The sequence below is a fragment of the Balaenoptera physalus genome (assembly GCF_965194825.1).
Source record: "Balaenoptera physalus genome assembly, chromosome: 2".
Classification (NCBI taxonomy): domain Eukaryota; kingdom Metazoa; phylum Chordata; class Mammalia; order Artiodactyla; family Balaenopteridae; genus Balaenoptera; species Balaenoptera physalus.
The window spans coordinates 1,096,685-1,111,265 of NC_138883.1; the positions used below are offsets into that span (position 1 = coordinate 1,096,685).

The following is a 14,581-nucleotide window of genomic DNA, read 5'->3' on the forward strand; positions in this document are numbered from 1 at the left end:
CCAGGAGGCAGGGTCTGTCCCCCACACCCCAGAAGGGGTCCCTGGGGCCTCTCACGCCTCATCAAACTGGGCCTCCTGTGATGGGGGTCTGCTTTGGAGGCCTTTGAGGCTGCCACTGAGGTGTGGCCACCAGACCCACAGTGTGTGAAGTGGGCCTTGCACTGGCTGCGGCCTTTCGCCCTATTGCCCCGCCATAGCCTGGCGCACAGAGCCCTCCTGGACCACGGCTGATCAGCCTAGGCAGCAGAGGGCCTGGGGTCTGCTGCTCCTGGCGCGCTGCCCTGCAGCACAGTTGCGGTGGGAGCGGGGTGCCGCCAGGGGCAGCTCACGCACAGACCAGCTCCCAGAGGCCCCGGGCGCCTCTCAGGCCGCTTGGAGCCGTGGCACTCTCTCCAGATCCCCGCGGGTCTGGGCAGGGAGACAGGCTGGGTTTGGGGATCTTCCTCGCAGACAAGGACACTCACGTCAAAGGCGTCCAACAGTAACCCAGCCAGGTCTCTCTGGGGCCAAGATGACGTGGGGGCAGGGGAGCAGCGGCCTGGGGTCCACTCGCTCAGCTCCCTCAGCGGCCAGGGTCTCTTGGACATTAAGCCAGCCCCCAGCTCTAGCCTCGGGTGCCCTGGGGGCCTCTGCGAGGGCAGGTGGGCTCTGAAGCCGAGGTCAGAAACCAGGAAGTGGCGAGGCCAGGGCCGAGACAGGCTTCTGACCCAGCATTCCTAGCGGAACCGAGTTGTCAGACCAGGATTCAGCTCCTGCCTCTGCAGGGCAGGTGCTGGGCGAGGCCCAAGAGAGGGTGAGGTCCAATGGGGCTGCATCCAAACCCCATCCTGGCTGGTGTCACCCTCCTGCCAGCTCAAACCCAGGTCCTCTCCACTCTACAACTCTACCGCCCGGTTCCTGGCCCCTTATACACCAGGACTGGGTGCCACGAGCAGGTTGGCCTCTACAGGCCTGGGCCCACCACCCCAGGCGCCAGCCCTGCCCCCATCAGGCCTCCCCCCAACCCCATGCCCCCATGCCCAGCCCAGGCACCAGCCCCGCCCCCATCAGAGCTGGGCCCAGCCCAGGCACCAGCCCCGCCCCCATCAGACCTGGGCCCACCCCAGGCGCCAGCCCCGCCCCCTGCTCTGTCTCTGGGTTCCTGTGGGCAGGAGGCTGGATGCTGGCAAGAGTCAGGGGCTCGCATGGCGGAAGCCCAGCCCCGTCTCAATGTGGCCTCGTGGACACAGGCGCCTCGCAGGTGGGTAGAGGCTGAACTCCAGCCTGGGGCTGAGAAGGTGGGACGCAGCCTGACCCAGGACTCACAGGAGAAACAGGGAGGCACACAGTATTGTAAAGGCTCCGTGTGTGGGCAGGAATTGCGGCTCTGTGGGAGCCAGGGAGGGCATCCTGGAGGGCTCCCTGGAGGAGGTGGGGCTTTAAGAGGGTCTAGATTTGGAGAGCAAACAGTTTGCGCCTGCCCTGCATTGGGCAGTCCTGCCCCTGACCAGGGCTTGTGCGGATGGAGCTGCCCGGGGTCCAGACTGGGGGCCAGGCAGGGAGGCCTGGTCGGGAGCAGTGGGGCTCCGCAGCCAGGAAAGGCTGGACGTCAGCCCTGCCAAACACAGTCCTGGCCCTGGGCCTGTCCGTCCAGGCCTACAGCGTAGCGGGAACTCCAGTCTCGCTCAAAGAGTTGCCGCAGCTGCTCCTGCACGGTTGTCACCCCTGGCTGGGTGCTGGGGGCCCTCTGGCTGACCACCAGGCCCACACCCGAGGTGCTGCTGAAGTAATCTTCGGACCAGTTGGAAGTGCCTGTGGGCGGAGACGCTGGGTTACTGGGCCGCACGGGGGGGTCCTCTGCTGCCTGGCCCAGCCCGATGGCCCCAGAGGCCACTCTGCCGTGGTCCGACTCCAGCCCTGCAGCCTCTCTGGCGCCGAGTGCAGCCCGCTCTTCACGTGAGGGACTGCACCCCAGCAGCCCACGGACTCAGTGCTCGGGGGGCTCGGTGCCAGGGGTCCCCACCTGCCTCCACGGGGGAGGGCCTGAGCCCTTCAGCAGGTCCCCGCCCGGGGTCCGCGCTGGACGGAGAACAGCGCCCCCTTCAGCACGCTGGCCTGGCCCACAAGGACTCAGGTCCCGAGCCCCTGCCCGCAGCCCTCACCCCTGCTCACCTATGTAGGCCGCCTTCTCCGTGACCATGAACTTGCTGTGGTTCACCCTGCTGAAGGGGATGTTGGAGTGGTTCCTCACGGGCACAATGAAGACTTTCTTGGGGGAATAGAGAGGGCATGTCAGCCAACAGGGAGGCTGCTTCCCGGCCCGGCCAGGGGGCGGGTCCTCACCACGTCCACGGACACGTTGGCCGCGGGGTTGCTGAGGGCCTGCAGGGACCGCAGGTAAGGGAACATGCTGGGGTCCGTGTTGAGCCAGCAGCTGACCAGCAGGTGCACGCGCACGCCCCTGCCGACGGCCGCCGCCCGCAGCGCCGTGTCCAGCACCGGCCAGTACCTGGGGGGGGGTGCGGGGGAGGGTCAGGGTCCTCAGGTCAACCGGGCCCTGCCCACACGCCCCGAGTGGGCAGAGGTCCTGGCGGGCGAGGAGACAGGCCAGGAGCTGCCCACGGGCAGAGGGGCCTCCCCCGTCCGGGGCTGCCCGGCTCCCGCCCGGCCTACCTGGCGGGGTGGGTGAAGCGTGTGGTGGGGAAATACTCCATCACCGAGGCATAGATGAACTCCCGGGCGCCCCCCATCACCGCCAGCAGCGCGTCCAGGTCCCGGGTGCGGCCGTGGGGGCAGAGTGCGGGCGGCGATGCCTGTGTGGGCAGAGAGGTCCCTGAGGGCACTGCCCACCCGGTTCTGAGCCACTGGGTTCTTGGACCCGTGACGCCACGGTGCACCCACCCTCCAGCACTGGGAACCAGGAGGAAGACAAGACGTCGGGTCTGAACAGGGGCCCCGGGCTGGCCTGACTCCGGAGGAAGCTGCCCGCGCGGCTCAGCCTGGGCCCCCACGTCTGGGGAAGCGTCCCTGCCTCCGAGGCAGGGTCTCCACTGTAGCCCAGCACGGGGGCAGCTGCCGTGTACCCTGAGGGAGGGTCGTGGCTGGTGCGCATGACCGCCCGCCCCTCAGTCCCCCTCTCCTCCCCGCAGAGTGACAGAATTGCCTGATGCACAGGTCCTCCCCCCACCCTCCCTGGGCCTGAGTGAGACCCCATCCAACAGTGTGCTTGGAGGCCCCCAGGGCCGCAGGACGACCCCCACAAGCACTCAGGTTGCCTGTCTCCCGTGGATGACGATGACCGCGTCCTCTCCTGGGGCCGGGCCTGCCCCTCACCCTGGGGCCGCAGTGCCGTCCACGGCGCTGGCTCCCGGAGCCGTGGCCCCGAGGACCTAGCAGACTCTGAGGTGTCTGCAGGCCAGGCCCAGGGTGGGCGGGGCTCCCTGTGCCTCTGGCCAGCCACGAGAGCAGGGGCTCCAGTCGGCCCCCCTGACCACTCTTACCGAGAAGTAGGCAGTGGTGGGCACCCCGTCAAAGTAGTCCCGGAGGGGCTGGAAGCAGTTGATGTGGGAGGAGAAGTTCCGAGGCCAGGGTTTGGGGAGGACAGCCTTTGGCACCCCCAACACCCAGTAGGTCTGGAAGGTCTTCTCCAGGTCCTGGGCCAGGCGGCTGCAGTTGTAGATGATGGCGCCGAGCTCCTTCACCTGCAGGGACCGGGGCAGCGCTGCGGGAGGGGCCCCTCTGGGGCCGTGTGGGCCCCCCGGGCCGGGGGTGCCGGGCAGGTGCGGCCCCCGGCTCGGCAGCCGGCCCACAGCAGCATCCACCCCCCGCGAGAATCCGTGGCAGATGGTGCGCTCGGGGAAGCCATGGAGTGGGGTGCCCTGCGGGTCCCTGTTTTCCTTGAACATTGTATTCCAAGGGCAATACGTGTTTATTACCAAAAGACAATAGAAAACGCATAAATGCCCAGAGAAGAACGAAAAAAAAAATCATTCTCCACTGCTAGATGACAGCTGCTGTCACCGTTTTGACTCATGGTTAAAGCACTGCTTTCCCTAGAAGGGATCGTGCTTTGTCTGCATGATTTCCCGGATAAGGTGACCTGAGCATCTTTCCGGGCGGTTAAATGGCGTTCCGCAGCAGGAGTTCAGTGCCGTTTGAATCCGGTAACCAGTCTCCGGGTGTTTCTACCACAGCGATGTTACAGACATGGCCGCTTCCCCCAGGGTGACTGCCCGCATGGGGACATGGGGCCTCCCCACTCGGGGCTCGGGGACTCACCTGTGTCAGTGACCGCCAGTCCATGTTGGCACTGCCCACATAGACGTGCCGCCCATCCACGACCCAGAACTTGGAGTGCAAAACGCCGCCGGTGAGCCTTCCCATGGGCACATGTCGCACCTGGGCGCCTGACGAGGGTGCAGGACAGTGCGGTGAGCCCGCTTCGTGCTGAGCCAGATTCTCAGCTCTTTCTTTGCAGGTGGGCGGATTCCTTTCTCCTCACAGCAGTCCTACTCAGTTGATGTTGTTATTCCCATTTTACAGGTGGGAAAACGGAGGCATTGACCAGCCGGGGGTCCTTCCAGGCAGCCCGGCTCTGTGAGGATTGTCCCTGCTGCCTCTGGCTCCAGGCCAAGCCGCCACCCACAGGCTGAAGCGTCTGGGCTCAGCAAGGCCTGGAGACCACCCTGTGCTCTGCCCCCTGGGAAATGACACGTCCGGCTCCCTGGAACTGGCCCCCGGGGAAGCCCACTTGAAGGCGCTTGCAGCCCTGGGCTCCCGGCCTCCCCCTCCCGGGCAGCCCCACTGCTCTCTCCCGTCCCCAGGCCCAGGATGGCAGGAACCTACCTCGGGCCACCAGGACCTGCAGGTCGGTGGAGTTCCGGACCAGTGTCGGGATGCTGGTGGCCACAGCCAGGGAAACGTTTCTGTCCAGCAGCTGCTGCAGCTTCTGCAGAAGGGCCTCTCCCTGTGAGAGCAGGCCAGCGGTGAGAGGCCAGCCCCATCCCACCAGGAAGGGCCCAGACTTCCCCAGGAGGCCGCCTCTGACTGCCCACAGCTCGGTCAGACAGATGCGCTGCCCGCCGGGCTTGCTGTGTGCCTGGCCCCTGGACGGCCCGCAGCCCCCGAGTCGGGGGAGGGGTGGCGCACCAGCTGGGAAGAGGAGTCATTGACCCCAGTGTCGGACCCCGTGAGGGACCAGTAGAAGGAGGCCACGTGGACACTCTCCCGGGCGGCGTCCAGCAGCTGCAGCCAGGCCTGGGCCAGGGGCTGGGCAGACGGGCTGCCTGCTGCAGGCGGCAGGTCCTGAGGGATGCTTTCCACGAGGACAAGCCTGCGGAGGGAGGTGCCAGGTGTGAGCGCAGGAGCCACCAGCCAGCCTCGCATCACCTGCTCCGCCCCGTCCAGCCAAGCGGGAGGGTGCAGGGAGGGGGCCGCAGGCCAGACTGGGCAGGGCAGGCCGGACACCCAGGAGCGCCCTGGGGAGGGGCCTGAGTGGGGGGCCTGAGAGCAGGGCAGATGGGGCCCAGGCCCCCCCCAAGCCCAGGCGCTGTCTGCTCGGGGCTGTCGCTTGCGGAGCCCGGCAGAGGTGTTGGGTCTGGGCTCCTGCAGCTGTGGAGGCCCTTGGAGACGCCCGGGCTGGCCCAGAGGGGAGGGCTGGGCCAGTGGGGGCTGGGGGTAGGCTGGGGGTGTGCTGGGATTCCAGGACCCCACAGCGGGGCGGGAGGGGCGGGCCCTGCGACTCCACCCCAGGTGGAAGGGCTGCGATGGTGCCACCTCGGCCCAGGTAGGACCCGGGCTCGCGGCCTTGTCGGAGTCCCTGGCTGGCCGCCTGCGTTTGCTGCAAAGAGCGCCCCAAGTCGTCCCCGTCCCCCGCCCCGACTCCGACTCCGGCCCATACAGTTCGGGGCTTCTCCCCCTCCCCCGACCACGCCCCCTGCCTCACAGCCCGCCCTCCCCGGAACCTGCCTCTTCCAACAGGAGGTGGCAGAGGGCGATGCTGGTCCCGCTGGGGAGCCCCAGGGGGAAGGCAGGCGGCGGCCTGGAGCAGCGACGCGCCGGCCACCCTGGAGACCTCGCGGCTCACTCACCGGCAGGAGTCGTTCTGCTGACGCCGCCAGGCCTCCCCTCCCAGGGGCGCCCAGGCCAGGCTGGAGCCAAGGCCCCAAGATGTGGTGGGCCCTTCCTCGGGGCGCACGTGGCGCCAGGTGGAGGAAGAGAGCACTTGCCACAGCACGTAGGTGAGGGTCACAGCGCTCAGGCACAGCAGGGCCAGAGTCCCCCGCACCTGCAACCGGAGGAGGGCGTCACCACGGGGTCCCCGGGGCGTGGCCGCGCTCTTCCGGGCGGGCCTGACGGCCTCTCCAGTGCTGAGACAGGCCGTCCCTGCTGCCAGGGAGGCCAGGCCTGCAGCCGGGCGGGGCTGGCGCAGATGGGGCCACGCAGGCCCGAGCCCACCGCCGGGGCCCAGCCCGGGCCCGCACGGTCACTGGCCATCTTCCCAGGTCCCCCGAGACAGGGCATGTGGCCGGTGCCGAGCAGCCCACCCGTCAGGGTGCCCCAGTTCCCCCGTGGCTAGTTCTGTCCTTGCCACTCTGGCCCAGGGGTCCTGTGAGGCTGCTGAGCCCCCTCCCTCAGGTCCCCAAGTCCTGCTGTGCGGGCCTCCCTGTCCCGTGGGCTGTGGGGTGGCATGGATCGGGGCCACGCAGGGGCCACCGATGCGCTCTGCAGAGGCCTCCGCACCTGCTTGGGGTGACCTGGCATCACCCACAGCTCCAGGCCCGGCTGCAGTGGCTCCACGGTGCCTGGGCAGCTGGGCACCAGGGCCACCACCTCGTGGGGACCCCTACAGCCACCACTCCTGCCCATGGTCGCACCCTCACCACAGCCTGGCCTGAAGCTGGCGAGTCCCTTGCTCATCACTGGTGCGTGTGCATGTGTGCGTGCATGTATGTGTGTGTGTGCGCCCCGGTCTCTTCCCGGGACACACGTGACCCGCTGTTCTCCCTCTTGGACCCCCTCTCGGCGGGCATGTGGGTGTCTGAATCTCAGTTCCTTGTTTCAGTCACAACCTCAACGAGTCTGATGCCATTTCTGCTCTCCAGCTTGGCCCTCTCAAGGCTGGCCTATAAATAGCTGCTTCCCTTCCCAGGCTGGGCGCCCCCGTCCTGGCCCCTTGCAGCCCCTCCTGGGCGCCGGGCAGCAGCCCTTGTCCTGGCTGGGGAGACCCGGCACTGACAGAGTGTTGCTGTTCAGGGGGCTGGGGGCTGAGTCGGGACCCCTTGATGCTGGCAGCGGGGCTCTCCCTGTGCAGCAGGACTCTGCAGCCAGCTGGGGACGGAGGATGCGTCTCGTCCCCTCTGAGTGGTCACTCCCACGAGGAGCTGGAAGCCAGGCCGGCTGGGCCCCGGCTGGAGTTGGGCCCCTCCCCAAAGCAGCCTCCAATGACGCCGTGAGGGGGATGCCCCCGATCTCAGCACGCCCGCCCCGGAGTGCAGGGAGGGGCCCACGCACAGCGACAGAGATCCCCCCCCGCCCCGCCCGGCCAGCCAACCGTGAGGGGTGGGTGCAGCCCTCCCTCCTGGCCTTGGTGGGGAAGTGGCCCCTGCAGCCTGGGGCCTGGGGGCTGGGCTGCGCTGCCTGCCTGCGAGTGCAGCTTGGCCAGGCACTGGGGCCCAGGGAGCAGGTGTCCTTCCACAGGACCCGCTGGCCCGCCTCAGTGTGGGGAAGGGGCGGCCATAGGAGCTGGGCCCGGGGGCTGCGTCTGCCCTGAGCCAGAACCATTACCGGGTGGCGGGGGCCCCAGAAAGCAGAGTGAGAGGGGGGACTCAGGCAGAGTGCCCGAGGCCCGGCACCCCTCCCTGCCAGGAGCCCCCAGAGAGGGCAGTCAGGGTGCTTCCCCACCCGCACGCCGCAGAGGAGCGCTCGGGGGCCTGCCACTCCCCTCCCTGCCCGGGGAGGGCTCGGGGCCGCATCAGGCCTTCACGGTGAACAGGTCCCAGGCCCCTTCACTGACCCGCAGGAGAGGCAATCGGGGTGCAGTCCTGGGCGGGGCCCCAGGGCCATCCTTAGACAGACGCTGCCCCTGCTGCACCACCCAGGGCCCCAGGCAGACAGGAAGGTTGGAGCGCGGCAGCCCTGCCCCCACGGCCCCCATCTGGGACTCGGAGCACGGCCGAGGCACCTGCCGGGCCACCCATCCCCTTGGGAACTACAGGGGCCTGGGGAGGCCAGCCGTCCAGGGGGGCTCTGGGCAGCTGCAGCCCTGGGGACCCTGTATGTCCAGGGGTGGGGCTGGCTGTTGGGCAAGGATGACCCACTAGCGCTGGCATCTCAGGGCCGTGACGGGCTGGGAGACTCCCATGCGACAGCTCTGAGCTCCCCCCCAGCCCTGTGTTGGGCAGCCGTGGGACCCTGCAGGCATCGGAGGTCACGGGTGAAGGGGTGAGACTTCCTGCCGTGCAGGGCATGTGGCGCAGCTGCCCGGCCCAGGCTGGGGCGGAGGGAGGGCCTGCTCTGAACTCTAGGAGACCCCGAGGCCCTGGTGGTCCTGGCTGCACAAACCGGAGGAGGAATGGGTGCTCTGCGGGCCCAGCTGGAGACTTTATGACCCTTTGGGCCCAGGGCTGCTGGCAGCACGGGGCCAGGGGGCAGTGGACCAAAGTCCCCTTCTCAGGGTCTTTGGCCTGACTCTCCCATCCGGCTTCACTGGCACTTACCTCTGGGGGTCCTGCCTTGGCGTTCATCTTGGCTTTGCCACAGACGCAGGCCCTCAGCTCGCCAGCGAGCGCCCGATCAGGTCCCACCTGCCTCCTCTCTGCAGCCTGCTGCTTCCCCTTCTGGCCACTTCCTTTTCTTCCTGAGTACCTCCCTCCGCACCCTTGACAGACATCTGGAGCTGGGTGGGCCAGCCAGGGGGTGGGGCTGAAAACTTTCACATCCAGAGAAAATCCCTCTCCACCCCCCAACCCCAAGTCACAGGCTTATGCATCTGAGTTAGTTTTGGTGCAAACCACCGAGACTCTTGACTTGAGGAACCAGGGCTTGAACATTGTTTTTCTCCATCACACTGACCAGATTCTGGGGCTGGCAGCCTAGGGATGGTATTGGTTCCACAGCCATCAGGAGCCAGGTCCCTCCAGCTCTCAGCTCCCAATCCCTAGGGTTGACTGGCAGCCTCATGGCCCCATAATTGCTGCTGGAGCTCAGCCATCACCTCATGTTCCTAGCAGAGCATAAGGGATATCCCAGAGGAGACATCCTGGAAGTCCCACAGGGCACTTCCATTTATGTCTCATGATTCAGAACTTAGTCACATGGCTGCATCTAGCTGCAAGGGAGGCTGGGAAATGGAGGCAGCTAGGACCCCCATCCTGGAGAATGCAGGTGGGCGGCTTACTGGGCTGCCTGAAAAGGCAGGCCTGGCTATAGTTTGCTGGTGCTCAACCTGGGTCCCCAGCAAGGACTTCTGCCTCCGCCTGCCCCATCCCACCACCACCCCTGCAACCAGGACTCTCTGAATACAGGACCCTTTCACCCCCAGCCCTAACCCATGCCCCCTGCCCCCTGCCCCCCCGCAGACAGTGGCCTTTAGAATAGCCCTTCTCTTTGTTTTTTGTTTTGGATTTGGCTTTCTTTTCCTCCCTTCGGCTGCTCTCTTCATTCCTTCCTTTTTTTTTAATAAATTTATTTATTTATTTTATTTTTGGCTGTGTTGTGTCTTCATTGCTACACACGGACTTTCCCTAGTTGTGGCCAGCAGGGGCCTACTCTTCATTGCGGAGCACAGGCTCTAGGCCCACGGGCTTCAGTAGCTGTGGCATGTGGGCTCAGCAGCTGTGGCTCGCGGGCTCTAGAGCGCAGGCTCAGTAGTTGTGGCGCACAGGCTTAGTTGCTCCACGTCATGTGAGATTTTCCCAGACCAGGGCTTGAACCCGTGTCCCCTGCATTGGCAGGCGGATTCTTCACCACTGAACCACCAGGGAAGCCCCCTGGATTTTTTTTCTTGTTCCATTTTCTCCTATTCCCTGAATTCTAGGCTTTGGGGGATGATGCTTTGTGATGGACACTCACACAGACCTCTCAGACGCAGGGGAGGATTCTCTGCCCTGGCCACCCTGCGGTCCAGCAGGTCACCGGCCACCCTGCAGTCTGGCAGGTCACCGGCCACCCTGTGGTCCGGCCGGTCACCAAACAGGTCCTGACCGATGCATTGTGAGTGAAGGGGCGTTATGTCAGTTCTCTTCTGAAGCCTTTAATCTTGGGTGTAGGAAGTACCACTCTTCCCTCCTGTCTGTTCTGGGCTCTGACAATGCAGCCCCGATCGGAGAGCTCCTCGGGCTTGATCCGCAGCAGACTTTCCATCAGCAGTAACTATTCTTCGGTTGTGTTGATCCACTGACGTTAGGAGGTGGTGTGTTTCCACACTACCCAGCTTATCTTTAAAATTTTGCCCCACAGACATAAGAAGATATATATATAATAAACATCTTTCCCTCTTCCTGAATAATGTGAGGGCGTTTGAATACTTCAACTCCAGTGATCTCCCCCTTATATTCTGCTGTTGTCATTTTTTAAAAAAATTCCAGCTTGTAATACTATTATTATTATTATTTTAAAACCCCAAAGGGAGTTCCCTGGTGGCCTACTGGCTAGGATTCCGGGCTTTCACTGCCAGGGCCCGGGTTCAATCCAAGGTCAGGGAACTGAGATCCCACAAGCCGTGCGGCACAGCCAACAACAACAACAAAAAGAACCCCCCCCCCAAATTATGCATCTTATAATTATTTTATGCACTCAGGGTGTGTTTAAGAATTACTCACTTTTATGGATTTTTATCTACTCATCTTTCCTTCTTTTATTTCAGAGCTTCCCTCTGTGGTCACCGTCCTTCCTCCTGAAATAATCTTTTAGAATGGACTTGATATAAAATTGATATTTTAAGGCAGGACAAGAAAAAATTAAACGTAAAGTTCTCTCTCTGTGTTTGTTTGGGCCTCCTCCCTCCCTGTGTGCCAGGTGCGTCTGCGTCACACCTTAGCCAGAGCTCCTCACAGGTGGGCGTGCCTGCCCCCCCCCACCCTGGGAAGATGGGTTTTTCCTTTCTTCTGATGCGAGAATAACGTTCCTTCCCAGCTCCGTAGGGGTCACGGTGACCCGCTGCCCACTTTGTACGTGCTTCCCTGGGCTGTGCCTCCTTGGTGACCTTAAGGTAAAATACCGCATGTCATTGTGATGTACACGATCCTTTGTCTCGAAAATGTGCGTGGCTGTGTCTTCCACTCCGAGCAGGCAGAACCGTCCTCAGAGCTTCTGAGAATCTGCTTCCCCAGTTAGAATCCTTGGTTGGCTTGAATAAAGTTCCCTTTTTTTCTTCTTAACTTGATAGTTTATTGAATTTTCGTCAGCAGACTTCACTAATCGTTCAGCTGGGGATAAAATTCTCAGTTGCCAATTATTTTCCATGAACTGGGAGTGTGTTGACAAATGCTCAGTTTTTAGTAACATGAAAATGTCTCTAATTCTCCTTCATTACTGAAAGAAGTTTTCTAGGGACAGAATTCTTAATTGACAGTCATTTTCTCTGGAACCCCAAAATCTTTAGGGTTCCATCATTGTTGGGAGACCTGCTGTCACACCTTTGTAAGGACTCCTTTGCTCTGCTTGTTTTTAACAGATTCTCACTGTCGATGTCTGTGTCTATCCTTTAGTGTTACCATGATGTAACCAGGTGTAGTTTTCTTTTCTTCCTTTTATCCTGGCATACATTATGCTTCCTGTAGCCGTGGATACATGTGGTATTAGTTTGCTAGGGCTGTTGTAGCAAAGTAGCACAGACTGGGCAGCTTAAACAACAGAAATTGACCGTCTCCCAGTTCTGAAGTCTAGGAGACCCAAATCAGCGTGTCGGCAGGGTTGGTTCCTTCTGAGGCCAGGAGGGAGAGTCTGGTCCAGGCTCTCCCCTAATTTCTGGTGGCCCCTGGGGTTCCCTGGCCTGTCTATGGCGTTCTCCCTGTGTCTTCACATCATCTTCCCTCTGCACACATCTGTCTCTGTGTCCACATTTCCCTTTTTCTAAGGACACCAGTCATATTGGATTAAGGTCCATCACAATGACCTCATCTTAATTTGATCATCTGCAAAGACCCCATTTCCAAATAAGGTCACATTCGCAGGTCCTGGGTGTTAGGACTTTAACATCGTTTTGGTGGACACAATTCAACCCACAGCACATGTCTTTCCCAGTTCTGATAAATTCCTCTCTGTTCTCTCTGTGAATACGTCCTCTCCCCTGTTCTTCCCTTTCCCTTGTCAGGAACGCCAAGTAGATATGTTCCACTTTGTCACTCAGTCCTCTCTGCCATCAACCCATCTCATAGCTTCTACTGCCACGTTCCTGTGCGTTGCATTTGGATAACTTCCTCTCGTCTTTCTCATCATTGACTTATTCTTTTCTTTTCTTATAAGTTTATTTATTTATTTTTGGCTGCGTCGGGTCTTCGTTGCTGCGCGTGGGCTTTCTCTAGTTGCGGCGAGCGGGGGCTACTCTTTGTTGTGCTGCGCGGGCTTCTCATTGCGGTGGCTTCTCTTGTTGCTGAGCACGGGCTCTAGGCGTGCGGGCTTCAGTAGTTGTGGCTCATGGGCTCTAGAGCACAGGCTCAGTAGTTGTGGCGTGCAGGCTTAGCTGTTCCATGGCATGTGGGATCTTCCCAGACCAGGACTTGAACCCATGTCCCCTGCATTAGCAGGTGGATTCTTAACCACTGTGCCACCAGGGAAGTCCCCAATGACTTATCCTTATTTTAGCTGTGTCTAACCTGTTATTTAATTCTCTCTTTTTTTTTTTAATTAATTAATTAATTTATTTATTTTTGGCTGTGTTGGGTCTTCGTTTCTGTGCGAGGGCTTTCTCTAGTTGCGGCAAGCGGGGGCCACTCTTCATCGCGGTGCATGGCCCCCTCACTATCGCGGCCTCTCTTGTTGCAGAGCACAGGCTCCAGACACACAGGCTCAGTAGTTGTGGCTCACGGGCCCAGTTGCTCCGCAGCAGGTGGGATCTTCCCAGACTAGGGCTCGAACCCATGTCCCCTGCATTGGCAGGCAGATTCTCAACCACTGCGCCACCAGGGAAGCCCCTAATTCTCTTATTGAGGTTTTTACAAAGTTTTCTTTAGAGTCATTATCATTCTCAGTGTGATGCTTTTCCAACTCTGGCTATAGTTTATATTCTTTTGCTCTTTTCTAATCTTTTTTTGTTTTCTTTTGACCACTCTGCATGGCATGTGGGATCTTAGTTCCCCTACCAGGGATCAGACCCGTGCCCCCTGCATTGGAAGCACGGAGTCTTAACCACTGGACCGCCAGGGAAATTCCAATACAATTTTATTTGTTATTTCATGCTGGTGTCACTCATGGTGTGTTTTATGACATTTGACCAGGAATTCGTCCTGGGCTAGACGTACTGTGGGGCAGTGGAGGGCCCTGGGCTGAAGAGGCCTTTCTCCAGACATGATTTGCATTTGCTTCTGTGGGAACCTGGGATCGCGATCAACCTAGAACCGCTTTGAATACATCACTTGTCCTGGAGGCTCTTCACCCACCTGGGCTTGTGTATATAAATTTGAGCCCCGGGCCCACATGACACAGAGGAAACTGAGAAGAGACACGCGTGGGTGGCCCTCACGGCTCTTCTTTCTTTCTGTAGGTTTGGAAGATGCTGGCGCAACAGTTCCAAGTTAGATTAACAAAAGAACAAGCTGACATCGAGTCCTGGACCCAGAAACTCTTAATACGAGTCTGTTACCCAGCCAGGAGGCCCTGCGGCGGGAGCTCCCAGACGGCGTCTGCCCCCTCTCCCACTGAGGGCATAGAGATCTTCAGGGATGTGGTCTGTCTCCCTGTTTTTTTCCCGCTGCGGTGTAGTTGACTTACAATGTTATATTAATTTTAGGTGTACGACATAGTGATTCAATATCTGTATAGATTACACTCCATATAAAGTTATTATAATTCCCTGTGCTGTACATCACATTTTTGTAACTTTCATTTTATACCTGGTAGTTTGCACCTATGCGCCCAGCTCCACGGGGAGAGGATAGCTTACCCCGCGGGGCACCCAGGGCGGTGCTGGGCCGGTCACAAGGCAGGGGGCGAACTGTGCGGAAGTGCCTCTGTCGCGGTTTCTGCGGGGAGCGGGGGTGAGGCAGGGCAGGCAGGCTTAGGATGGGCCAGTTATGCTTGAAGGGCGCCCCTCCCCAGAAGCTGGCGTTCACTGTGAGTGTGCCGAGCGTATAGTTTGAAGCTGTGTGAGGACTCCAGGTACCCCAGGCGAGTCTTCATTTGCTTAGCGATGGCTAATAGGCCCTCAGCTGGCTGATGAAGCATCAACTGACAGATAGTGAAGTGTGGCTACTACCCTCCCTGACGCCTGTTTCTAGCGCATCCGGCCCGGCAGTACCCGCCTGAGCCTGCCTCTCTGCACGTCTGTGGGGACCTACAGGACGGGGTGCTGTGTTCCTCCTTCACTTGTGTGTTTAACCCATTTTCCACTATGTTCCACACATTCCAGGCAGGGCCTAAGGCTTTCTGTTTGGCTTCCTCTACA

General features: G+C 61.0%; 1 protein-coding gene across 1 annotated transcript; it reads right to left on the minus strand.

Annotated features, from left to right (window-relative positions):
* Window positions 1-1,328: 1,328 nt before the first annotated feature.
* PLD4 (phospholipase D family member 4) lies at window positions 1,329-11,187 on the minus strand. Its single transcript, XM_082450829.1, is given in 12 exon segments — window positions 1,329-1,791; window positions 2,152-2,248; window positions 2,323-2,488; window positions 2,653-2,792; window positions 3,480-3,680; window positions 4,258-4,385; window positions 4,825-4,945; window positions 5,128-5,311; window positions 6,069-6,265; window positions 8,697-8,770; window positions 8,773-8,875; window positions 9,052-11,187. Coding segments are annotated over 12 exon segments (1,722 nt in total). The 5' UTR covers window positions 9,160-11,187; the 3' UTR covers window positions 1,329-1,588.
* Between the last annotated feature and the right edge of the window lie 3,394 nt (window positions 11,188-14,581).